Genomic DNA, 27,271 nt, shown 5'->3' with positions numbered 1-27,271 from the left:
ACGTCAAAGAGGTGGAGCACCGCATGGGGGGACATTGGTATAGCAGCTTCCAAGATGTCCACTGGGCCAACTTCTTAGTCTTTCCGCACAGCATACCCTCAGGGTCTTTCCACAGTGGTATGCCCAGATTGCTGATATTCAGCATCCAATATGTTATAGCCAGTGAAGATCTGGTCTTCTCCAAAAGCTGGGCTGTTCCTCAGGCTGATATGGTGACTGGCCGCTGAAGTGACTCAGCATGTCCCATGACAGCCAAAGCCTTGAAGTTCCACAAGCCTCCCTGTATTATAGTAATAGATGGGGAAGCACAATAGGGAGGCTCAGATTATACCTTTATGGTACCCAGCCTGCAGCAAGCACGGACAACTAGTGGTCAGCCGTGTGCACATAAGGACCATGGTGAACGATGCCAACTGCTTTGGGGAAAGGGGGTTGCAAGCTGGCACTTGGGTTTGAAAAATGACAGTTTGCAGTTGATTGGCTATCACCGTATACTTTATCACTCTACCAGGATTAATACATCTGCCCCCAGTGTGTGAGTGTGTGTGAGTTGCAACAACAACCATGGGTGCAGTATGGAGGTGAGCATGATAACTCCGGATGCTAACAGGACGGTGAGGGTGGCGCAATGATCGCAGGTGCTGGTTGGGGTGACCTTAAGTCTGACATGTAGCAGCAGTGATGGACTGCCACTGCTGCTCTTGATCCTCTTCTTTATCTCCGCCACTGATAGGGTTCCCGTAGTTATGGTGAGATGGACCTTGTATTTATCATTTAGCTGGAGGATACTTTCTCCCTACACAAACATGGCTGATTTACCAAACTTTTTGGAACAACTGTTTTTTTTTTAACCTTTTTAGGCATGTAGGAGTGAACGGCTGATTATCGTTTGCCCCTACACACTACCAGATTGTCATTACAACCAGCCAACTAGTTGGCACTTGTATCTGGCACTTGTAATTGTAGTATGCATACATCCATATACACACACACCTCAACGTCAAAGAGGTGGAGCACCGCATACCCTCAGGGTCTTTCCACAGTGGTATGCCCAGATTGCTGATATTCAGCATCCAATATGTTATAGCCAGTGAAGATCTGGTCTTCTCCAAAAGCTGGGCTGTTCCTCAGGCTGATATGGTGACTGGCCGCTGAAGTGACTCAGCATGTCCCATGACAGCCAAGGCCTTGAAGTTCCACAAGCCTCCCTGTATTATAGTAATAGATGGCACTTGTATTTGTAGTATGCATACATCCATATACACACACACCTCAACGTCAAAGAGGTGGAGCACCGCATGGGGGGACATTGGTATAGCAGCTTCCAAGATGCCCACTGGGCCAACTTCTTAGTCTTTCCGCACAGCATACCCTCAGGGTCTTTCCACAGTGGTATGCCCAGATTGCTGATATTCAGCATCCAATATGTTATAGCCAGTGAAGATCTGGTCTTCTCCAAAAGCTGGGCTGTTCCTCAGGCTGATATGGTGACTGGCCGCTGAAGTGACTCAGCATGTCCCATGACAGCCAAGGCCTTGAAGTTCCACAAGCCTCCCTGTATTATAGTAATAGATGGGGAAGCACAATAGGGAGGCTCAGATGATACCTTTATGGTACCCAGCCTGCAGCAAGCACGGACAACTAGTGGTCAGCCGTGTGCACATAAGGACCATGGTGAACGATGCCAACTGCTTTGGGGAAAGGGGGTTGCAAGCTGGCACTTGGGTTTGAAAAATGACAGTTTGCAGTTGATTGGCTATCACCGTATACTTTATCACTCTACCAGGATTAATACATCTGCCCCCAGTGTGTGTGTGTGTGAGTTGCAACAACAACCATGGGTGCAGTAAGGAGGTGAGCATGATAACTCCGGATGCTAACAGGACGGTGAGGGTGGCGCAATGATCGCAGGTGCTGGTTGGGGTGACCGTAAGTCTGACATGTAGCAGCAGTGATGGACTACTGCCACTGCTGCTCTTGATCCTCTTCTTTATCTCCGCCACTGATAGGGTTCCGTAGTTATGGTGAGATGGACCTTGTATTTATCATTTAGCTGGAGGATACTTTCCCCCTACACAAACATGGCTGATTTACCAAACTTTTTGGAACAACTGTTTGTTTTTTTAACCTTTTTAGGCATGTAGGAGTGAACGGCTGATTATCGTTTGCCCCTACACACTACCAGATTGTCATTACAACCAGCCAACTAGTTGGCTGATGTCCACCTGATGTATGGTAACCATCAAATTATTTTTTTGACCCTTCAGTTATAAAAGTCACCCAACTGACTTTTATTGCTGACGGAGATGGAAAAGGGGGCGGGTGCCTCGACCTGCCTGCGTTCTCAGGGGAACGCCCAGCATTTTCATGGGGATGCCCTAAAAACACTTGCACTCGGTTTGACCAGCCCTGATCTAAATAGTATGTAATCTTGTGGAAAAGTTGGCTCACACAGAAAAATATATAAATATATAAAAAATATATATATTTTTTTGCTGTAGATCAGTTTACAATAAAAACTGTTAAACATAAAAAAAAAAATCCAGCCTTGGTCTTCCATTCAAGCTGCCAATCCCATCCCTCTTACCTGATTTAGTGCCTGCAGGAGCGGTTCATACTCTGCCGTGATGGAAGCCTTGCTCTTCTCCTCCTCCAATAACAGAGACTGCAGTTGCAGCAGTGCCGAGTGACTTTCCAGGGCCCGGAGTTTATTACTAACAACCTGGAACTGTATAGAAGCAATATATTCTCCTAATTTATACTCTCTGGCCTTCAGCCGATGTACTCGCTGCAGAAGCAGTTCTCCTCTGGCCTGTCAGATACAAAGAGCATAAAATAATGTTTTAGTTTAAAACTTTTTTGTTTTTCATTAATAATTTTTATTGATGAGTAAGAATCAATCAAACATATATTTCTGATCAAAATGGAAAATTACACAGAGAGTTGCCCCTGAGAATGGAAGGAAAATTAACCCCTTGAATGGTGGGTTTTGCTGGGGCAGGTTTGTCCTGCCCCAGGAAAACACACCACAGGAAGTTGGAAGCCCCCAAAGTCCCCCCTCACCTCCGCAACGTTGGAGCTTCCCTGTCGCGGCTTCCCCCAGCTGCCTGTCACATTCAGTAGTGACGTCGGCGGCAGGCTGGAGGATGTTCGCGGTGGCTAGGGAGGACTCGGGTGCCTGATCACTCTCGAGTCCCCCCAGGCCGCGCCAAACATACCCGAGCCTGCCGCCAACATCACTGCTGCTATAAAATGAGTGGCAGCTGGCGGCATAGCGGCTGGGTCAGGGGAGCTCCGGCGTACGCCGGAGCAAAGATGATGGGGGGGCACTGGAGTGTGCGACGGGGGGCTCTAGAGGTGCTGCACCAGTGGTGCACACCTGGACACCACTGGCGCCCACTTATTCTATATTAGTGGTATGCCCGGAAATTTTCCGGGACAGCCCGCTGCGGCAGCGCAGCCGAGCCCGGAAAATCATCGGGCATACCACCCAAGAGGTTAAAGGATTCTCTAGATTAGGCATGTCCAAACCATGGCCCTTCAGCTGTTGTGAAACTACAAGTCCCGTCATGCTTTGCCACAGTTTTGCTATTAGGGAATGCTTAAACTATGGCAAGGCATGCTGGGATGTGTAGTTGCACAACAGCTGGAGGGCCACAGTTTGGACATGCCTCCTCTAGATAGTTTCATGGTGGAGCGTATCGCCCTGCCTTACAAGTATTACATAATAAAAAGGTAAGTGAATGGGGCCAAAATGACGGACAGGTATGTAATAAGGTGACTAGATTATCCCTTGTTCCATGTATCCAATCAATGGCAATTCTGTAATTATCTGCTATGGACGTATTGTTTAAGGTTCAAAAGATTAACGCCACCAGAGTTCTTGTTTATGTTGGAATTTGAACAATGGTATACGTGGTCTTTTACCTAACCGTGTAAATGTACTAATTTCTTTATTGAGCAGGACTAAATCTTGTATAGTGGGAAGTAATGGGAGCATCTGCACCACATATAATAATCCTTGAAAACTAACAAACGTATAAAGATGGCATCTGCCTATGTATGTTCATTTAAAGGTGGGTCTATTTACTAAACTCTGAATATATTCAAGCAATATTTTAATATTCTAAGGTCACTTTTACTTAAAGGCTAATTCCATCATGAAGTAATTTACAGTTTAAAATAAATCTAATATATCTCCATAAATTCCTAAAATGTTCTTGCTACCTTACTTGCCGACTTTTGAAAACGAGAATCAGGGAAATTACAGTAGTATACACTGTGTAAAGCACAGAGCGCTGTCAAGGGGGCACGTCACACTCTGCTTAAAGGGCGTGTCTAGCTCCACATTTGGGTGTGTCTATGCGTAAAGGGTTTGTTGTTGCAACATTAGTAACAATATATTTTGGGGAGTTTTACAACTGCAATATGAAACTTCTTGTGTGCAACTACATATTTGTTGTGATATTGCTTTTTTTCTCACTCAGCGCAATATACAGGATTAATGTGAAGCCTATGCAATAAAGTCCAAATGCAATTTGACCTTGTGGAAATTCATCCTTAAGCATAGAAAAATGGTTTCGGATTATTACATTTTATTTTGTTGCGAACATTGGACTGTCTGCCACGCAGGAAGTATGTTTAGTTATTGGATGTGCTGTTTCCCAAACCCTTATAGCATTAGCCAAATCATTAAGGACAACAGATACTGGGCGGGATGTTCTAACAACCGCAGCCCAGCTCCGCCCCCCCTTCGCCGCCCATTGCCTGCATAATTATCGCACTGAAACATGTGTTTGTTGTGACACTCTTAAGCTTAAGGCACACTGCAGCTCTGCTTGTTTCAGACGCACTCATAAGAGGCCATGATGGCGGCGTGTGTACTTTTGATATTTTCTCCCCCATGTGGAGATGTGTTTGCAGTTAAGTGGTTTAGCAGAGTTATGTGCCCACCAGCGGAATTATAATTGATCCAAAGCACAAGTCCAGTGATTTAACCAGGCACTGTGGTTTATTGAACAGAGAGTTGTACAGCCATAGGGGGAGATTCTCTAAGAATCTCCGCCCCCCTTCGCCGCCCATCACAATTATAATTATCGCATATGTTCTAACATATGCGATAATTATGGCAAAGAAAAGCTCTTGCGTTAAGAACTAACCTTTGCGGTGAGAGTCAGCGGGTCCCGGCGGCTCCCCCCTCCCTCCCTTACCCGGCGCTGCTGCGCGGGCTCTCCTCCTCCACCCTGCACCCGGAAGAGGATCACAGTGCAGGGAGGAGGTCACAGGTCCGGGCAGCACGGCACTGTGCTGTCCGGACACAGGTGAGGGGGGATGGGGGGGCGGTGTGGGGCAGCGGTTGGTCGCAGTAGAATCATGTAACCCAGCGGGGATGTTTAGAGCATCCCAAAATACGGTAGAACCCCTATAAAACGGGTTTTTTACCGCATTTTTAGTTTACAGAATCTCCCCCACTCTCTTTAAACAAATGTGTTAACTAAAAAAAAGATTATTAGCAAAAATTCTTACTCTATGTCACTCACTAGTAGCAGCAGCAGCACACTATGGATGAGTGCACATCAGCACAGTTAAGACCCTGTGTGTGCTTCTGTCTCTCTCTCTCTCTTCTGTTATGGGTTCCCACAAGGGTTAGATAATGAGGAACTCCTAAGCAGCTACAGGAAATCACAGTGATTACAGCAAATCACTGTCCTTGCAAAGAAACTCTTTAGTGGCACCCCTGGCAGAATTTGAAGAATCTGGGAGGATTAGAAATACATTGCATGGCAGCAGGAGATTTAGGACTGAAGTGGGAGCCCCCTGCAGGAAGTGGAAGGGTAGACAACTATGGAATGGATTCTTATTGAAACATTGCTTACACAGAACTGACACCTCCAGAGAAGGTAACACAAATTCAAGTGGGACAGACTACTATAAATCATAATTACCAGAGGGACCCTTGCAATGATAATGTTGCCAGTATTGAGTCACCATCACTCTGCCTGCATATTGCATTATTATAGGTATTTAACCTTACATGCCATTGCCAGTATTGAGTCACCATCACTCTGCCTGCATATTGCATTCTTATAGGTATTTAACCTTACATGCCATTGCCAGTATTGAGTCACCATCACTCTGCCTGCATATTGCATTCTTATAGGTATTTGTGCAATTGTATTAAGAATTAAAGTGAGTTTGAATGTATTAGTGGCTGGGATGGTATGTAACCTCTTACCATTTGTTTATCTTAGTTTTATTGCTAGTGGGAGAGGGGCTCTGGCTGGGTGGGGTCTTAATCAATTAACTTAGAAACAGCTTTTAGTATTTAGTGAGAATACTAGGCTGACACAGCCTGGCTGACTATTGAAAGCTGACTATTGATATTTTGTCAGCTTTTAAAGTAGGAAGCTTTTTAAGTAGGGAGAAAAAGTTACATAGATTAAAGATTGGACTTATTCTGGACAGAAACTGCCAACCAACTTAACATCTTGATATCAAAGTGATTCAGAAAAACAGAAACTACAGCAACTCAGAAAACCAAGGGACTGCTTTGAGTGAGCTCACTTCATACTCACAACATACTACTCCTGGGTATCTGACTGTTCATCCAGCTTATCACCATTTCTGCAACTGCTAAAACTTTGAATATCACTGTTAATGCTTGTATTTGCACTGTCTGTTTTGAAAATGCCCTGCTGTACCTCTAATGACTTCACCTCTCCTGCTCTTCCATTGATAATAGGTGTCCCCAAAAATTTTATTCTTGGTCCTCTTCTCTATCTCTATATGTCCTTTCTGGGTGAACTTATTTGCTCACTTAACTTCCACTATCACCTCTATGCTGATAATACTAAAATCTCCTGCTCCTTTTCTGATCTCTCTCCTTCCATCCTCACTCATATATCCTACTGTCACTCTGCTATCTACTCCTGGATGACCCAGCGCTTTTTTAGACTTAAAATATCAAAGACTAAGCTGACCTCTTCCCACCCTCCAGCATAAAACCTGACCATCTCTCATCCTAACCTACTGTTTATGCCCACTTCTTTCCCTTCTGTGTCACCCCGTCTGTCTAACCCTCCCCTTTTAGAATGTAAGCTCTCACGGGCAGGGCCCTCTCTCCTCTTGTGCCTTTCTTAGAATATATAAACCTCTGCCACCCTGATGATTGCTTCAGTGTCCTGTCCCCTGATGCAACTATCCATATTTACCATGTACTTGTCCTAAACTGTCTTGTACTGTAATTTTATATGTGTTTTTGTTCCTAATTATGCTTTGTAAAGCGCTGCGGAATTTGTGTGCGCTATATAAGAAACTGTTAATAAATAAAATAAATAAATAAATAATGTCATCTCCATATGGCGCTTATAGAGGCTTACCTCCATTTCTTAAAGCTGTACCATTTTTACCCACCTTAACTAAAAATAATTACTGTTCATGGTGAAAGTATACACGCCCTTTATTATTTAAAAAAAATACACAGGATAGGTTAGTTCTTCTTAGACTGTTTCTGCTTATTTAATTTCTAACAAAACACTATAAACCAGTAACTACATAGACAGTGCATGGCTCAGTGCTCTTTTGTTTAGAATGTAAAATGCATGCATTAAATAAAACATAATTTCAGCTACTGTATACATCTGGGAAATGCCTATTCTAGTCCAAAATTGAATTAAGTGCATCCCTCTCATTACTGCCAACCTTGATTACGTACAATACCATACAAATACATTGATACATAAAAAAGCATAATTCTATGACTACAGAACACCAATTTGCATTGTAATTTATACACAGCAAAAACGATGCTGGCTCTCAATGTACAATTACCTTACAATGAAAGAGATCAACATAGCCTTGTACTGTAAGTGGATTGTGCCAAATGAACAGAACAGAGGAACTGAAGACACCAAGTTACTGAACTGCAGGATATCAAAGAGCACAGGCAGAACGAAACCTGCATTATTTACAGCCACTATCTTGAGAAATGTCAACAATCTGAGAAAAATAAAGATAGGATACCAGGCAAAGATTCGAAGGATGGAAGTAGCAAAACGCGTTGATAATATTGGATCTGCATTCTCACAGCTCCTCTCGGTAACATTTACATGATAGTGGCTTCTGAATATGAATACTGGTCCAAAAAATCAGTCATGAGCTGCGGCACTGTTTCTGTCAATTGCACCTACTCCTGTACACAGGAACGTCGTTAAAAGTAAAATGCGTTATCATTTCTAATGTTATCTTACAATTATAGCACTGAGCATGCCATCGATGTCCCCAACATGGTGAGGACAGGTCCCCTTCTTTAGCTTGCAGGTACGAACTAACATCCATGTATGGTTCTCAGCATTCATAATGTGGCATGGACACAACCTCAAAAGCCACAGTCTTGCCCTCTGTTGTACCAGAGCCCGATATTTCTCATGGATGTCCTCAGGATTATCATTTCATATGTGGCATACAAGATATCTCGAAGAAAATTTATAACGGTGATCATTCGTCTTGTGCTTAGGTGACCATATGTGATCTACTGTACCCGAAACCTAGTAGAATTACATGGTTTACACACCATCAATGCATTTCACCGCCGGTGGGCACCTCAACAATCAGTGCATCTGGAAAGTATTAACTTTTTCCACATTTTGCTATGTTACAGCCTTATTCCAAAATGGAATAAATACATTTTTCCCTCAAAATTTAATACACAATACCATAATGACAAGGTAAAATAAGTTTTTCGGAGATTTTTACAAACTTATTAAATATAAAAAACTAAGAAATCACATGTACATAAGTATTCACAGCCTTTGCCAAGTGTCCCCGTTGGGGTCACCTTGTGGTCAGGCTGAGTTGCCGGTTCCACCATTGAAGCCCATGTTAAATTCATAACATGGGCTTTTATGGAGCCACGCAGAGTCAGTCAATCAGGCCCAGAGCTCCCCCGCAGACTGCTCCTGATTGGCTGAGGGAGTAGCCGGTTACTGACATCACTGGAGATTCCCTCATTCTCGGGGAGGAACTGCAAGTGTCAACACACTTGCAGTCCCTCAGTGCACTGGATTTTTAATTTTTTACACACCAGTGGATTGTCTACATGGAACGAAGAGGATGCGATCTACGCCAGAGAGGATAGCAAGTATAATTTTTTTTTCAAAGGTACCCTATGGATTATCTAACGGAAAAAGAGGAAAGTCCTACGGGGACCCTATAGGTGAGTATGTATGTATGTATATGTAATAAGTATTAAAATACTTTATTACGATGTATATGTGTGTGTTTTATTTATGTATTCATTATTTTCTGGAACTACAAGAACCACCAGTGGTTCTCCAAGTCCCTGCATGTGTTAAATTTTTACTTTTAACTCCATCAGCACGCCACCCACAGACCAGGGGTGGCAGGGACAGCCCCAGGCTACAGCCCATGCCGGGTGTTCCCCTGGAGGGTGGGACCCCTTTATTGGGAGAGAGGTCCCCAACCCCCCCAGGGACCCAGCTCGGGCTGACCAGCCACGGTTATCATGCATTGGCCTGTAGACCTTATGTAAAAAGTGTACCCCGTCTGTGGCATAACACTGCTGGCTGTTTGAGCCCGATGTGGTTTTCCAAATTACGGGGGACCCCACTCCTTTTGTCCCTTGTATTTTGGTAACAGGACTGGGCCAAGACCCTGGTGCTGGTTATAGAAATACAGGGGGACCCCAGCTTTTTCCCCTTGTATTTCTGCAACCACGACTGGGGCTGGTTATAGCAGGGCAGGGGGCCGAACATGTTTTTTTTAAATTATTATTTATTTTTCTACTTTTTTTACACAAAAGAAGCATTGCACGGATATCATACAGGCTTCAGCCAAATACAAAAGAGAAAATGTAGACACTAGAGAGCGCTTCCACATAGATAAGTATCACTGGCGTAACTATAAGGCCGCAGCCCCCGCGGTGGCGGGGAGGCGCCGGGGGTCTGCGGGCGCTATTTTTTCTCTGCCAGCTCCCCACTGCTTGTGGGTGCAGCGGGGAGCTGGCAGGGGGGTCCGTGCGGCGCGGAGGTACCTGTATTCAGGGAGAGCCTGGAGGTCCCTGTGCCACTGAGTATGATGTTGCCGCCGCCGGGGTCCCTGCAGTGAAGTGGAAATAACGCGCTATTTCCACTTCACTGCAGGGACCCCGGCAACATCATACTCAGCACCGCAGGCGCAGGGACCTTCAGGCTCTCCCTGAATACAGGTACCTCCGCGCCGCACGGACCCCCCTGCCAGCTCCCCAGGGGGGTCTTTTAACGGGGGGCAGCGGCTAAATTGTCGGAGGGGGGGGGGGGCAAAATTTTTCGTTACGCCACTGATAAGTATTAAAAGCATAAAAAATGCATATAGATCAGCATAAAATCAAACACAAGCTACACAAAAATGATTGCCTTCAAATGCTACTCAAGTGGAGAATATGATAAATGGATTTTTGCTGTGCCACTAAAATCAATTTAATTAAACAGAACCAATGTCTTTAAATCATCCTTTTAAATGGTGAGCACTATGCTCTACCTCCGTGTTTTAATTATCCAATGCACATAGATTAAATAAGTGGAAAAAAGTCCCAATGTGCAATACAAATTCTCACTAAGACCGTGTCCTGATCCGTTTAGAGCAGGGGTGGCCAAACCGGTCCTCGAGATCTACCAACGGTCCAGGTTTTCCAGGTTACCTAGCTGGTGCACAGCTGTAGTCATTACTAACTGTCACATTTTAAAACATGCTGCATTCTTTCCTACTATAGATCCACAGGTTGCCTGGAAAACATGCACCGTTGGTAGATTTTGAGGACAGGTTTGGCCACCCCTGGTTTAGAGGAACTTTTGGAAGTTGTACAGCCGAAGCAGTTGTATTTAATTCAGCCAAATACGACTGGAAAATGACAGTATTTTCCAGTCGTATTTTCTGCTGAATTACCGGCTGAATTTAGCTGTACGAGTGATACTGAATAAGCACGCCACCATAGAAATCATGGCCATATCCGCCGTGTACTTTCGATGGTGTATTTAGGGATGGCCATCGAACATCGATTATAAGTGCATCCCTCTCATTACTGCCAACCTTGATTACGTACAATACCATACAAATACATTGATACATAAAAAGCATAATTCTATGACTACAGAACACCAATTTGCATTGTAATTTATACACAGCAAAAACGATGCTGGCTCTCAATGTACAATTACCTTACACTGAAAGAGATCAACATAGCCTTGTACTGTAAGTGGATTGTGCCAAATGAACAGAACAGAGGAACTGAAGACACCAAGTTACTTACTGAACTGTAGGATATCAAAGAGCACAGGCAGAACGAAACCTGCATTATTTGCAGCCACTATCTTAAGAAATGTCAACAATCTGAGAAAAATAAAGATAGGATACCAGGCAAAGATTCGAAGGATGGAAGTAGCAAAACGCGTGGATAATATTGGCTCTGCCTTCTCACAGCTCCTCTCAGTAACATTTACATGATAGTGGCTTCTGAATATGAATACTGGTCCAAAAATTCAGTCATGAGCTGCGGCACTGTTTCTGTCAATCGCACCTACTCCTGTACACAGGAACGTCGTTAAAAGTAAAATGCGTTATCATTTCTAATGTTATCTTACAATTATAGCACTGAGCATGCCATTGATGTCCCCAACATGGTGTGGACAGGTCCCCTTCTTTAGCTTGCAGGTACGAACTAACATCCATGTATGGTTCTCAGCATTCATAATGTGGCATGGACACAACCTCAAAAGCCACAGTCTTGCCCTCTGTTGTACCAGAGCCCGATATTTCTCATGGATGTCCTCAGGATTATCATTTCATATGTGGCATACAAGATATCTCGAAGAAAATTTATTACGGTGATCATTCGTCTTGTGCTTAGGTGACCATATGTGATCTACTGTACCCGAAACCTAGTAGAATTACATGGTTTACACACCATCAATGCATTTCACCGCCGGTGGGCACCTCAACAATCAGTGCATCCGGAAAGTATTAACTTTTTCCACATTTTGCTATGTTACAGCCTTATTCCAAAATGGAATAAATCAATTTTTCCCTCAAAATTTAATACACAATACCCAATAATGACAAGTGAAAATAAGTTTTTCGGAGATTTTTACACATTTATTAAATATAAAAAACTAAGAAATCACATGTACATAAGTATTCACAGCCTTTGCCAAGTGTCCCCGTTGGGGTCACCTTGTGGTCAGGCTGAGTTGCCGGTTCCACCATTGAAGCCCATGTTAAATTCATAACATGGGCTTTTATGGAGCCACGCAGAGTCAGTCAATCAGGCCCAGAGCTCCCCCGCAGACTGCTCCTGATTGGCTGAGGGAGTAGCCGGTTACTGACATCACTGGAGATTCCCTCATTCTCGGGGAGGAACTGCAAGTGTCAACACACTTGCAGTCCCTCAGTGCACTGGATTTTTAATTTTTTACACACCAGTGGATTGTCTACATGGAACGAAGAGGATGCGATCTACGCCAGAGAGGATAGCAAGTATAATTTTTTTTTCAAAGGTACCCTATGGATTATCTAACGGAAAAAGAGGAAAGTCCTACGGGGACCCTATAGGTGAGTATGTATGTATGTATATGTAATAAGTATTAAAATACTTTATTACGATGTATATGTGTGTGTTTTATTTATGTATTCATTATTTTCTGGAACTACAAGAACCACCAGTGGTTCTCCAAGTCCCTGCATGTGTTAAATTTTTACTTTTAACTCCATCAGCACGCCACCCACAGACCAGGGGTGGCAGGGACAGCCCCAGGCTACAGCCCATGCCGGGTGTTCCCCTGGAGGGTGGGACCCCTTTATTGGGAGAGAGGTCCCCAACCCCCCCAGGGACCCAGCTCGGGCTGACCAGCCACGGTTATCATGCATTGGCCTGTAGACCTTATGTAAAAAGTGTACCCCGTCTGTGGCATAACACTGCTGGCTTCAGCCAAATACAAAAGAGAAAATGTAGACACTAGAGAGCGCTTCCACATAGATAAGTATCACTGGCGTAACTATAAGGCCGCAGCCCCCGCGGTGGCGGGGAGGCGCCGGGGGTCTGCGGGCGCTATTTTTTCTCTGCCAGCTCCCCACTGCTTGTGGGTGCAGCGGGGAGCTGGCAGGGGGGTCCGTGCGGCGCGGAGGTACCTGTATTCAGGGAGAGCCTGGAGGTCCCTGTGCCGCTGAGTATGATGTTGCCGCCGCCGGGGTCCCTGCAGTGAAGTGGAAATAACGCGCTATCTCCACCGGAGATAGCGCGTTATTTCCACTTCACTGCAGGGACCCCGGCAACATCATACTCAGCACCGCAGGCGCAGGGACCTTCAGGCTCTCCCTGAATACAGGTACCTCCGCGCCGCACGGACCCCCCTGCCAGCTCCCCAGGGGGGTCTTTTAACGGGGGGCAGCGGCTAAATTGTCGGAGGGGGGGGGGCAAAATTTTTCGTTACGCCACTGATAAGTATTAAAAGCATAAAAAATGCATATAGATCAGCATAAAATCAAACACAAGCTACACAAAAATGATTGCCTTCAAATGCTACTCAAGTGGAGAATATGATAAATGGATTTTTGCTGTGCCACTAAAATCAATTTAATTAAACAGAACCAATGTCTTTAAATCATCCTTTTAAATGGTGAGCACTATGCTCTACCTCCGTGTTTTAATTATCCAATGCACATAGATTAAATAAGTGGAAAAAAGTCCCAATGTGCAATACAAATTCTCACTAAGACCGTGTCCTGATCCGTTTAGAGCAGGGGTGGCCAAACCGGTCCTCGAGATCTACCAACGGTCCAGGTTTTCCAGGTTACCTAGCTGGTGCACAGCTGTAGTCATTACTAACTGTCACATTTTAAAACATGCTGCATTCTTTCCTACTATAGATCCACAGGTTGCCTGGAAAACATGCACCGTTGGTAGATTTTGAGGACAGGTTTGGCCACCCCTGGTTTAGAGGAACTTTTGGAAGTTGTACAGCCGAAGCGGTTGTATTTAATTCAGCCAAATACGACTGGAAAATGACAGTATTTTCCAGTCGTATTTTCTGCTGAATTACCGGCTGAATTTAGCTGTACGAGTGATACTGAAAAAGCACGCCACCATAGAAATCATGGCCATATCCGCCGTGTACTTTCGATGGTGTATTTAGGGATGGCCATCGAACATCGATTATTAGAAATCATCGATGGTTTATGGCCGATGTCGAATAGTTTTGCTATCGAGGGGGGAGAACCAGATGGTTTCCCACCATCGAGGTCAAGATTAAACGTGTTTGTGTTTTGACTTTTTCCCCAAGGGGTCAGGACATGGAGCAAAGCTCCGCCCCTGACACCAATGAAGCCCCACCCCCATATTTTGATTGGCTCACAGGCCAAATCAAAGAAAATGGATGACCAACGATATTTTAAAACATCCATGGTCATCTACTGAATAGTAATACACCATCAATGGCCAGTTGCACTTTTGCCAACGATAGCAACCATCGATGGCAAAGGCATCGATGGCCATCCCTAGGTGTATTCATTCCTAAACCAGAATTCGGCTGAGTTTGCCGTATATAATCATTCAGCTGAAGCTAAATTACCAGACAAATTTGACATCGAATGGATACGAATACGTCTATTCCGACCCATTCAATCTCCTTCTCTGCAGCGGCTATCTACGAACAGGGAAATGCAACGTAATGATCCAAGCTGAATTAGGCCCATTATCTGAATACAGAAATCACAGCTGTGATTGCATTAGCATCTGTACCAGACCCAATATGGGGAGTAAAGTTTCCATATGACATTTCACCGCCTAAAAAAACCCCCATTGCTCCAAGCTCTGCACCAAACCAGCCTATGGAGGCAATGTGCACTGAATACTTCCCAAAGGGAATAGAACACACACACACCATTAAATAGGCCATACTGTATCTCTTGAAGAGAGTCTCATTTGCATAAAAACTAGAAAGTGCAAATCAAAAGCAAACATTCATGTAACTGGATAAGTCTTCAATGTCTGATCTGGTCTCGTCTTATTTTAGTTACCTGCTTAATCTTGTCATCTGTAATTTGTGCTTCATAAATTTGGATTTTTTCCTCTATAGATTTCTTCAGAATCTCTGCGACGTTATCCTGAGGATGTTTCGTCGTCTTTGAACTCGACTGGGGGAAAAAAAAAAAAGCAATCTCGTAAGAGATTATTCCACAGGAAGAAAACAGGTTATGTAAATACAACATATTTCTGCTTGATTGGAGAAAGCATCTGGGCTGAAATTACATCCAGGTGCAATTTTTATTTTTCGGCAGTTGTAGAAAATTGCAGGAAAGTAATCCAAGTAATGGAATCTGTTGTAACGCTTCTGTTTAAAGGAGAACGCCAATCGGCTTTTAAGGTTGGTTTCAGATGGATGGGGCCTGGGCAGGCAAGTTGGGTCGCCACCAGTTATCTATTATTTTCTAGAAGGTGCTAAATAAATAAGCAGATTGTGATTGGTTGCCCATAGCAATATTCCATCTTCAATAGAACCCCATCTTAGTAAATAAACCCCTGAATGTGCAGATCTTATAAATTCTGCTCTAGTTTGGTGGACAACTTCCAAAGCAGGTTTAGGGAAACAATTGCAGTAATGTACAGGGTGGAGTTATATCATTTACTGTTGAAGCTCCTTCTCCCATACGTCTTTGCGGAGTTTAGCAAGTTGAACCTGCACTGATTGACTTCCTGCAGCCGGCCTAGACTTAAATATTTGCAGAGTACAGTCCGGGTACTCGCCTGGACTGGACTCTGCAAATTTTGAAGCCTAGGCCGGTTGCAGGTTCAGCATGAACCAGTGCAGGTTCAGCATGCCAAACTCCGCAAAGGCGTATGGGAGAAGGAGCTCCGACAGCTGGACATCCGCAGTGGCCCTCCCCCCAGGAGCAGTGACAACTTCCACCTCTTCACCACGCGCCCTATGGACACTCTTCCATAGGGTGTGTGGGAAAGAGGGGGAAGTTGATGTGTAATAATGTGTGGCATGTTGTGTATAAGGGCATTACAAACGTATGACAATTATAGGCGTGCGCATTGGGAGTGTCTAACACCTCCAATCAGACATCTACCATCATCTATTGGCACTCACTACATCATAAAATCCATAATCTACTGCCTATTTCAGTTTTAATATTCGAATTACTCTGTGTAACGGTACATGCAAATAAAGTCAAATTCATATGGATGACGAAGGTATGTAGTGATATGACAATGGTCTAGTACAATTAACAATGCAAAACACAATTGATTGATGGGCGCTTCTTTTAATGGAATACTGTTCTAAAAAAACAAAAGACTTTGATAAAAGGCATTGCTGGTATTGCTAGTGGAAGGTATTCATAAGGGTTTGCACAGCATTAGGGAGTGCCTGTGCACCCCTAACACTCAATGTGCACACGCCTATGATGACGATGTGTAAGCATTATTGTGTTGTATTATGTGTTTGAAGGCATTGTGCATATAAGGGGTGCTATGGCATTATGTCTATAAGGTGCATGTGTGGCGTAACATGTATAAAAGGCACAACTGTGTGGTGTAATGCGATTAAGGAGTAATACGGAGTGGTGTGGAATGTAAAAAAGGAGCAATATATTTTTGTGATGAAGGAGCAACAATTTGTGGTGAAATGTGAATAAGGAGCAATATCGTGTGTGTAATGTGAACTGCAAAGTTAATAAGGTACACAATCGTCTGAAGGAACGTGAGATATAGGGGGAAATTTACTAAAGGAAATTTGTAAAAAATAGGTGTATTTGTATCCGGAAATACACTTATTTTTGACATTTACTATCCCGAAAATACGGCAATTCGTATTCGTATTGATAGAACATCAATACGAATTGCCATATTTTCGGGATAGTAAATGTCAAAAATAAGTGTATTTCTGGATACAAATACACCTATTTTTTTTACAAATTTTCTTTAGTAAATTCCCCCCATAATGTGAATAAGGAAGCACTACAGTGTGGCATAAACTGAACTGGGGATACTATTGTATGACCACTCCCCTTTCCATTAAGGACACTTCCCATTGTAGGATGCATGCCTTGGGGTGCATTGTCCATATGGGTTCCAATGCTCCTGCTGGCACAGGGCACCAAAATGAGGATTGCTCTGGTGGAATCATTGGTTGTTGCTGGCTGCTGCTGTGATCTGTGCTGCTGGGCGATGGGTGCTTTGCTGGGAGAGGGGTGCTGGGTCAGAGGCCGAACTAGAAGTGAAAAGTGGGCACCAGCAAAAATAATGTAGGGCATCAAATTGGTTAGGGCCAGCGTCGTATATATTTAGTATCATTTCCGAATAATGAATACTTTTTATACAACAAATAAGCAAACAATGTACCAGTGTTCCTTAATTAATATGAAGTAATTAGATCAAAGCCGTGGTGAATCCAACAGACAGCAAACAGTGGGGCAGAAAAATGACAGGTAGGAGCTGATTGGCCGCTGATAAAAACCAGACACCGTGGGTGAGATTTAATAGGATGAGAGATTCAGAAAGTGAGAGATTTGGTAAGAAATCTCCAGGTTTTTTAAAGTGGCAATCATTTACACTGCAAAACCAGTTTGATTTTGCAGTGTAACTGATTGCCGCTTTAAAAAAACTGGAGATTTCTTACCAAATCTCTCACTTTCTGAATCTCTCATCCTATTAAATCTCACCCTTTATCTCTTACTGGGGCAGATTTATCAAGCTTGATGAAGTGATAAAGGAGTCAGACTCCAAAGCACCTGTGATGTCAGTGCAGCTTAGCAGGACACACAGTAATATGCAGACTGCTGGCATTGATCAGATCTTCCAGAATCAGATGCTGAAAAATCCATAAAATAAGCAGATCTGAGGTCCAATTAGCACAACAGAAACAAATGAAATGTCAAGTGCTTATACTACGAATACAGAGGATTAAATAGCCAACGCTGTCACACAACGCTATGTAATCACATTCTTCTCGCTTCTCCAATATCTCAATAAACGCGTGAGTGTCATGGCCTAAGGAACACGGATAAAGGACAGGAAGTCTGTTTGTCGTAGATGGGGAATAAGAGGTCTAGAGGCTACAATAATCCGCTCCCAGACTAGCAGCTGCAATGTAATTCACTTACAAAGCAGAAAACCCAATTACAACAGAATATCGTCTGAGATGTGTTAATGAAAGCTGCATATTTCCATCTGATTAAGAATATAACATTTTACATGCAAGAAAGACAGAATATGATAGAGAAAACCTGAAACACTGACATTCATTGTTCACTAGACATTCTGGTAACAGGTAAATCTTTACTTTGATACTGCAACAGTTCTCTTAGCCTCCGAGTGTTGGATCATTCCAGTGTATCTGCCTGTTGGAGTGGACGTAACGGTGTCTGACTGTGACTTTAGGCCAATGCCGCTACAACACATTGCCCTTGTGTATAGTCAATTGTTTGAAGGTGTATTAAGAGAGGAGGGGCCCCTTTGCAATATCCAACAGGGCACCCTCCTCTCTGTCTTACCTGCAGCCGGGCACTAGTAGACTCCAGAGTGGCGCTAGAGTCTACTGCGGAGGACTTCCTGTACTGTGCATGTGCAAAACTCTAGGGAAATGTCTATTGCACCATTTTCCCTGTGATTTTGTAGGGCTGACATACTGTAATGGAGTCTGGACTCCGGAGAGGTGAGTACTGAAGAAATGGCTACAGCGTGGGCCCTCTAGCTCGGAGGTGTCACTGTGCACTGCACACGCTGCACCCATTATAAATATACGCCACTGGAGATGTTACAGTCTTTAGATGCCCTCGCTGGTCCACCCATTGAAAACTGCACTAGCCCTATAGCAGGTGCAGTTTCTCCATCAGATTATGGCCTACTATGGGTGGGATGTACCAAGGTAAAAATGCAGTACACCCCCGTTTTCCGGGGTTTTACCGCATTTTCAAATGTATTAAGTCCTGGCCGCTGTGTTTGGGTGTCGATACCCTATAGAAGCCTATGGGCTTCTTATCGCTGCCCGTCGCAAACCGCCAACCCCCGACGCAGATACCAACCCCCCACCCCCTGGCTTACCTTCCCAAGAAGCCTGGACCAGGAAGGTAAACTCCTCCTCCCCTAGCAAAACAGCCGGAGGTCCTTCTAGCTGCAGGGGGAGGAGGTGGTGCCGGGGACAGCCTGCTTAGGTTTACCGGCATGGGGGGAGTGAGGAGATCCCAGAGTTGCAGTGCGATGCTAATCACATATGTTAGTCCATATGCGATAGCATCGCTGCGGTGGTGCGCCGATGTTGCGTACACTTGCAGCCTAGTGAACAGGTCAGAGATATGGGAGTATTCATCGCAGTCACAGAGTAAGTATCTAGATACTCCTAGCCTGCGATGACTGGTGCACGGTGGGATAATCATTCGATGGTGAACCTCTAACCAAGGATTTTGGACATTTTTGCTCAGCTGCAAATCCTACGCACATTTATTTGCATAGTCAGCACATTAATTAGCAGGGCGGGATTTCACTCTAGCGGGCGGTGTCTTCCTGCTAATTTGCTCAGCAGTGATCAGGTCTGAATAACCCCCCTATGTCACTAACTCACCTTCTTCTCAATCTCTGATACATTCTGGTCTATTTTGTGCAGCTCGGCTTTCTCCCAGTCGCTCATGTATTTTTGGAGCAGCATTCTGCCCTGGATTTTGGGGAGAGCCAACGTGATATCCATCTGTGAAAAGCTAGAGAGGAACTCCTGATTTATCTTCTGTACGTCATCTTCAGACAGACAAAGAGGTAACAGGAGAATCTTCCTGGAAAACAAAGTCACAAATATTAAATATTAGTGGATTCATCCATTCACCCCAGTGATAGCACTTTAGTAGGTTAAACTGGTGGCCATAGTGTTGTTCTATGGCCCAAACACTCCCATACACCCAAACTGTCGACCAACTGCATGTCAATAGTTTTCATGTGTCAGCCCCCAGTGGAGGTGCTGCTGCACAGTTCAAAATTCAAATAGGGCAGACACACCAACTGCCAGTGAGTCAGTTAGGAATGGCAGTTGTTGTGGCTCCCCTATATGAATTTTAAACTGTGCTACATTCCCTCCCCTGGAGCCGCCACTGGTGTCGACTTAATGAATGATGACCATTTTGTTGTCAACCTATTGATTGTCTAACAAAACACTGTAGAGTAAACTAATTGTGTCCATGTTTTACAGAGACATTATAGGAGTGGCTATTAAATAACGAGTCTGATGCTCTATTTGATGTTTAGTTATATTAAGTACATTTTAACTGCATTCCCCTTCCATATCCACACAACCCGCAATCTCATTTACTAGTAATCAAAGCTGAGGCAGCAGAAGAGCCCCGATGTCTGAGGGGAAGTGTGGCGAGCGCAGCGAGCCACCGAGCCCGAAGTGTGGCGAGCGCAGCGAGCCCCGCGAGGGGACGCGTATACCTGTGAAGTAATGCTCCGGCGAGCACGGCACAGAGTTCTCAGTTTTTCGTTCACTGTGCATTCTCCATTTTTTTCTACCCCTCGCCATGCCTCCTGCTCACCCTATTCAACGTGTCAGCTGCTCGCTGCCCCTGATGGCGAGCACTGACCAATGCGGCGTACGAGGAGTTAATGGCTCCATTTGTACGCAGTGTTCAAATATCACAGATATATGCAGAAATAAAAAGATCCAAAGCAGCTGATGTGTGAAAAGCTGTGTATCTCCTCAAAGTCCAAACGAGATAGAAGAGGTGAATCATGGGTAATAACTGAGGTGACTCATGGGTAGAATAATCAGTGAGAAAAAAAAAATGGATCATGGGGGGAAAAAAATTACCACAAAAATAATAAAAATATATTAATGTGGTGCTTCTAAAGAAAAAAAATTATATACCGGTAGATCCTTCAAATAAGTGAGGCACAAGTGCTGCACTGACTCGCTGTTTGTTATTTTTTTAAATCACGCTGTTTACTATATTTATGTTTACACACAGGTCGCCTAGCAACCCAGCCGAGTTCGCGCATGCCGACTGGCATGCGTCGCTGAACAGTGACATCACTTGACACGGACCAGCAACGGGGGAGGCTGACGACCTGAGCACGGTGCTGGTGGAAGGTATATAGGTATGTGCATTTATGTATTTCTTTGAGCTTGAAAAAGGTCATTAAGGTGACCGAAACGTTGCCCCAGACCGCTGTGTCTGTCTTTCTTTGCAGCAAGTCCCAGGAGTGCCTCCACCGTTTTCGCTATACATTGTGTTTACCCACAGAGGCAGGCACCCGGGCACATTACTCAAACGTTACTGCTTGGTAGTGCTGATCATTACAACTGCAGAAGAAGTAGAGTGCATGCAGTCTGTGTAGAACCCACTGCTTACGTACATGAACAGCAGCTGCTCCCAGTGTCTCAGATTCTTCTGCTCTTTAAGGTTGAGTTTGAATTCGTCATCAAGCTTCCGCATGGTGATCTCCAGAGATGCTCTCGACTCCCCCACCTTGCCACTTTCCTCCTCCTCGAGCTGCTGAGCCAAGAGTGCTGTCTCCCTTTTGTGCTCATCCAGCACTTGTTGCAGATGCAGTCTGGGCACGTTGAGTTTCAGCAGTTCTTGTATAATTACAGCACTTTGGATGTGTCTGAGATCTTCAATTGCCTTCTCGGTCAGGCTGTATTTAATCTCCTTTAATTCGTCTGTGGCATCATTATCGTGCTTCTCGTAGAGCTCGTCAAGCTCCCGGCAATGATTAGCAAACAGCTTTCTCCAGTGCTCCAAATAGGGCTGCACTTCCTTAGCGTTCTTCCCGACCTCCTGCGTGCTTCTCAGCTCTTTCTTCTGTTCTTTCAGCTAAATAAGAGAGAGCAGAGTAAATAAACGTACGGTAGCGCAGCAGGAGGACGTGACCACGCACAAAGTATTACGCCTAGTTAAAGAGGCGCAAAGACAAATGTACAAACACAGTATCACTTTTAGATTTCCAACATTTTAAATGGCTAAAAGGTGCGTCTCGGTACTGAGACCCAATGTTTTTGGGTAGAAGCCACACTTTGCTGACCCAAACTACGCAGCATGACTGACATTGGCATTTGGGGGGGGGGGCTGGTATTGATAGACAGCATTCAGAAAACTACAGGGGTCAATCCCAATATTTCCCTTGCTCCGGCACTGCGATTACACAGGACACATTAGGGTACATCCGATGTCCGATGGTTACACAGTTGATCCGAGGGAGTTGCTCAGCAAAAGCACATTTGTAAAATATCGCACAGCCTCTGCGTTCATTAGCTTTCACCCCTGAATCAGCCCTTATGTACAGTGAAAGCATCCAGATGATCAATAAACATGGTAGATAACATACAAAGAGGTCGGATATAATCTCAGTAGCCAAACAGGCATTCCTGGAAGTCTGACTAAAAATGTTGGGGTATTATGTAAGGGAAACAGCACGATTGGCAGATATGGAAAAATAGCATTCTATATAGTCTTACTGACTAACAGGCTGGTGATGTAGAATTAAATTATAAGCATACTTATTATCCTTTGTTTAGAATTATTTATTTATTTATTTATTAGCAGTTTCTTATATAGCGCACACAGATTCCGCAGCGCTTTACAGAGAATATTTGACCATTCACATCAGTCCCTGCCCCAGTGGAGCTTACAATCTATATTCCCTACCACATGTACACGCACACACAGACATTCTAGGGTAATTTTTTGTTGGGATTTTCAGGCATGTCCAAACTGTGGCCCTCCAGCTGTTGTGAAACTACAAGTCCTATTATGCCTTTCCACAGTTTTGCTATTGGGCAATGCTTAAACGGTACTTGTGTATTATAGCGGCGCCCCCGATGTGCATCGCGCGATGTTTATATCGCGTTGCATCGCATGGCATGCATCGCGTAGCATGCGATGCGACGCAATTTTTGCCCCCTATGCGATGAAAGATTGTATAAGCACCATAAAGGGTGCTTACAATGTGAAATGCACCCCCACGCCACCACCCCCCCCCACTATAAACGTGAACCCGAAGCGTGGCGAGCGCAGCGAGCCCGCAAGGGGCGGCGGTACGCGTCCTCCGACCTTTTCATACCCCCACTATCCACGTCGGCGTGGAGTTGAGAATAGAAAGTGTGGCGAGCGCAGCGAGCCACTGAACCCGAAGCGTGGCGAGCGCAGCGAGCCCCGCGAGAGTACGCGGATACCTTCACAGGTATCAGAGTCCCCTCGCGGGCTTCACAGGTATCCGCTGCGCTCGCCACGCTTCGGGCTCGGTGGCTCGCTGCGCTCGCCACACTTTCTACCATCGTATGCCTTATGGTATGCGATGCGATGGGCGCCGCCAAAATACACAAGTACCGCTTAAACTATGGCAAGGCATGCTGGGATGTGTAGTTTCACAACAGCTGGAGGGCCATAGTTTGGAGATGCCTGGTTTAGATAACACCCATGGGTTACCAGTATATTCTGCCACAGGCCTCTGCATCTAACTGCATATTGATTGACTGACCTACTGTAGTTATCAGATTTGGATGATACCCAGAATAAGATTACCATAATGTATACAGTTCAGGCAGCTGTGTCCAATTACTGTGTTGAAATGTGGGAGCTGGTTTGGGTACAAGTATTATTTGTGGGTGGTAGATGTTCATTCTAGTACATATTTAAAAACACGCAGTTCCTCCTCCCTGCCTGGGGTGTTGCACTTTTCTGGTGCTTTTAGCACATGTCTGGTCTGCATATTACTGCTGACATACACACCACACTGTGCTATAAGCTGCACAGTAGAGAGCGACACCCCAGACAGAGAAGAGGAACTGCATGGGTTTTGAAAGATGCAGGGTGCTAGAATGAACATTAAGGGGGAACATTTACTAAGATGGGTGTTCTATTTCACATGGGATGTTGCTATTGGCAACCAATCAGAATCCACTTCTTATTTATTTGGGTATGGGATAATAGATAGTATCAGATTGGTTGCCCATGGCAACATCCCATGTGAACTAGAAATCTGATCTTAGTAAATTTCCCCCTATGGGTGGTAGAGGTTTGAGAGGACTGGGAGAACCTGTTTTTTTTTTTCTATAGGGCCTAATAATCTGTAGTTACTCTGCAATACCCCATTAACGCTCTTCTGATTCATCTGTCTCCCTGTCACATCTGTATTCTATTTATCCTCATGCAACCTCTCTCTACACTAACAGAATGACAAACCAGACAGAAGCCAACGATAGAATCCCTTACAGTTACTAGATAGACCAGGAAAACAATCTGCTATCAGTAACAGACTTCCACAACAGCTCTCCTAGAACGGCTGCCAGAAACATTACAAACAATGAATCAGATATTTCATCGTAGAACTTCAAATATATAATGGCTACTTTTTTTTTTTTCTCCAAAGGGAGAGATTAGAACAGAAACGCTAAACTAAATTAATAAGTGAATTTTTAGACGTACGGAGAGAAAAAAAAATAGACTTTCCCTGAGCGTTCTCTGTTCCAACACAAATGAGTCACTGTGTGCATAGTTATTCATTAACAGAGCCAAACTGTTAAAATGCAAATTAGTGTTATTTCTCCCTAGAATGAATTCCCCAGAGCTGCAAACAGTAGCAAAACATTTCATGCAAATTACTGAACCCCGATGTGTCCTCTGAGGACAAGAGAATGTAGAAATGAAGAAACGGCATCATGGAACTGACAATGTTGCAGATGCGCGGGATACGCTCGAAGACCATGGCAGCGGAGAACAGGTTATGAGTGTTTAAACGCACAACTCCCTTTTATACTCCATATCCTAACTCTTCGGCCTGGTTCAGAAACATTTGCTACGCTTAATGTAGCACCGAACAATGTGGCTCTCTTCTTGTCTCCTGAGACTCTCTACGTTTGTGGAGAGCTGAAGAATTCGGTAAGCAAGAGAAGTATCGGTGAACCCTGGGGAGAAAGGGGTGACCTGAGTCTTGGGGCAGAGGGAAGCACAAAGGGTAAAGCCACCACTTTCTTGAATGTATTAATTAAATAGGATAGCCAGAATGAATCAGTTTGGTTGATCGCTCCACACTTTCACATCTCCTTTTGGTACTTGTTTCCTAGCACGGCGCCCGTCGTAGGTGATCGCATACCTTAAGTTAAGGTAACTGAAGGTAAGCGATGGACGCGACCGACGCAATATTTGGCTATTTTTAGCCTTTATTGCCGGCAATGAGAAAATCGCGTTGATCGCGTCCGTCACATGACATTATAATGCACGCGATGCGACCAACGCGATATTACATAGGGAGCAATGTTAAATTAGCCGGCTATTACAAAATCGCATTGATCACGTCCATCGCGATTTTACATAGGGAACAATGTTAAATGGGCCAATGGCCCCGAATTTTGATTGTATAGGCACCCTAATGGGTAATGTGTATGTTAAATGCCCCCCCCCCCATTGTTAACGGCACCCCACGATTAATGCCAACCCGAAGCGTGGCGAGCCCGCGAGGGGCGGCGGTACGCGTCCTACGACCTTTTCATACCCCCACTATCCATGTCGGCGTGGAGTTGATTTTACATAGTGTGGCGAGCGCAGCGAGCCACTGAGACCTGAGTGCAGCGAGCCCCGCGAGGGGACGCGTAATACCTGTGAAGTAATGCGCGTCCCCTCGCGGGGCTCGCTGTGCTCGCCATTCAACTCCACACCGACGTGGATAGTGGGGGTATGAAAAGGTCGGAGGACGCGTACCGCCACCCCTCGCTGCGCTCGCCACGCTTCGGGTTGGTGATGATCATGGGGTGGCGTTAACAATGGGGGGGCATTTCACCCATGAGGGTGGGTATACAATGAAAATTGGGGTCTGGGGGGCATTTTACATTGGGCCAATGTAAAATCGGGTCTCAGGGACCATTTTACATTGGTTCCAATGTAAAAAATTGCGTCGATCACATTGCATGCGATTTGGTTGCATGCAATGCGACCAACGCAATTTTTTGGGTCCCGATGGATGCAATTAAAATCGCTGGCGCCGTGCTAGGAAACAAGTACCCTCCTTTTACACCCTTTTGGCCACATACATTAATGATATATTGGGGCAATATTTAAAAATCCCATTTCCCTGAAGCCAACTGAAAATGGTCAGGATTGGCAAACTCAGCAATTTTAACATATTTAATCTCCCCAATTCCCAGATCGATCGCCGATCTGGCATATCCGGTAGGCGGATCGGGTTATTGGGCTTTGTTATGTATGGGGGACATTTTTGGAAGATTTACTAAAGCTTCGAAAAATGAAAAGCAACCAATTACAATTTAGCTATAATTTCTTTACTGCATTGTACAAAAGGATAGACAGAATTGGGGATGGAGAACGATCATTTGGGGGTGGCGACCAAGCATTTTGTGGAAGAGGGCCAGACTGGAGAGGGCCAGTACAATTCTGGGCCCCGCACTATAAAAAGGACATCATATAATTAGAAAAAATCCAAAGAAGAGCAACAAAGCTTATTAGGGGAATGGAGAATTTAAGCTACGAGGAAAGATTAAACAATTTGGGACTATTTGCACTAGAGAAGAGACGTTTAAGGGGGGATATGCTCGACATGTACAAATATATCAGGGGCCAATATAAGGAACTGTCAAACACCCTTTTTTCTACTAGAAAGGAATCTAGGACGCGAGGGCACGAGTTTAGATTAGAAGAAAAAAGATTTTGTTCATCTAGAAGAAAAAAATTCTTTACTGTCAGAGCAGTAAAACTTTGGAACTCTCTTCCTGGAAAATTGGTGTTGGCAGACACTATAAATACGTTTAAAATAAGGTTGGATAAAAATCTATTGGTTAAAAACATCTATGGCTACGAATAAGTAACAATCTGTCTTTAAAATATCAGAACATACTATACAACAAGGGATAAGCTACTATAAACATGGGTTGAACTAGATGGACGCAAGTCTTTATTCAGCCTCACCTACTATGTAACTATGTAACACATATATATCCAGATTGTGCGGGGAAAGAGCTGCTGGGGCTGTGTGACATCACATCCAAAACATGGCTGTCCTGTGCCTTGATTCGCAGCTAGTAGCGAAGCGCTCGCAGTTTAGCGATGTCCCCACTAAATTTAGCAGACACACCGCAGTAAGGGACCCACCGAGAGGGGCGGCCTTGTCCTATGCTGAGCGCCTCCCCATGCAGCCTGCCGCCAAGGGTTGTAGTTTTCTAGTTGCATTATTGTTTACCATTTAAATATTAAAAAGGAGTGATCTGATTAAAAAGAACCAAAT

The 27,271-nt window shown here is 44.5% G+C and overlaps 1 protein-coding gene across 1 annotated transcript in view; it reads right to left on the bottom strand.

Moving 5' to 3' along the window:
* EVC2 (EvC ciliary complex subunit 2) overlaps nucleotides 1-27,271 on the bottom strand; it is a 117,168-nt gene that overhangs the window by 21,088 nt on the left and 68,809 nt on the right. The window contains exons 14-17 of the mRNA XM_083155525.1: nucleotides 21,392-21,852; nucleotides 19,614-19,818; nucleotides 15,067-15,183; nucleotides 2,588-2,812 (exon numbers count right to left, since the gene is read on the bottom strand). Coding sequence (XP_083011651.1) covers nucleotides 2,588-2,812; nucleotides 15,067-15,183; nucleotides 19,614-19,818; nucleotides 21,392-21,852 — 1,008 coding nt within the window. The remainder of the gene's footprint in view (nucleotides 1-2,587; nucleotides 2,813-15,066; nucleotides 15,184-19,613; nucleotides 19,819-21,391; nucleotides 21,853-27,271) is intronic.

This window comes from Crinia signifera, chromosome 1 (genome assembly GCF_055691185.1).
Source record: "Crinia signifera chromosome 1, ASM5569118v1, whole genome shotgun sequence".
Lineage (NCBI taxonomy): Eukaryota > Metazoa > Chordata > Amphibia > Anura > Myobatrachidae > Crinia > Crinia signifera.
Note: the sequence above shows the minus strand (reverse complement) of the source record. Positions and strands in the feature narration are given on the sequence as shown.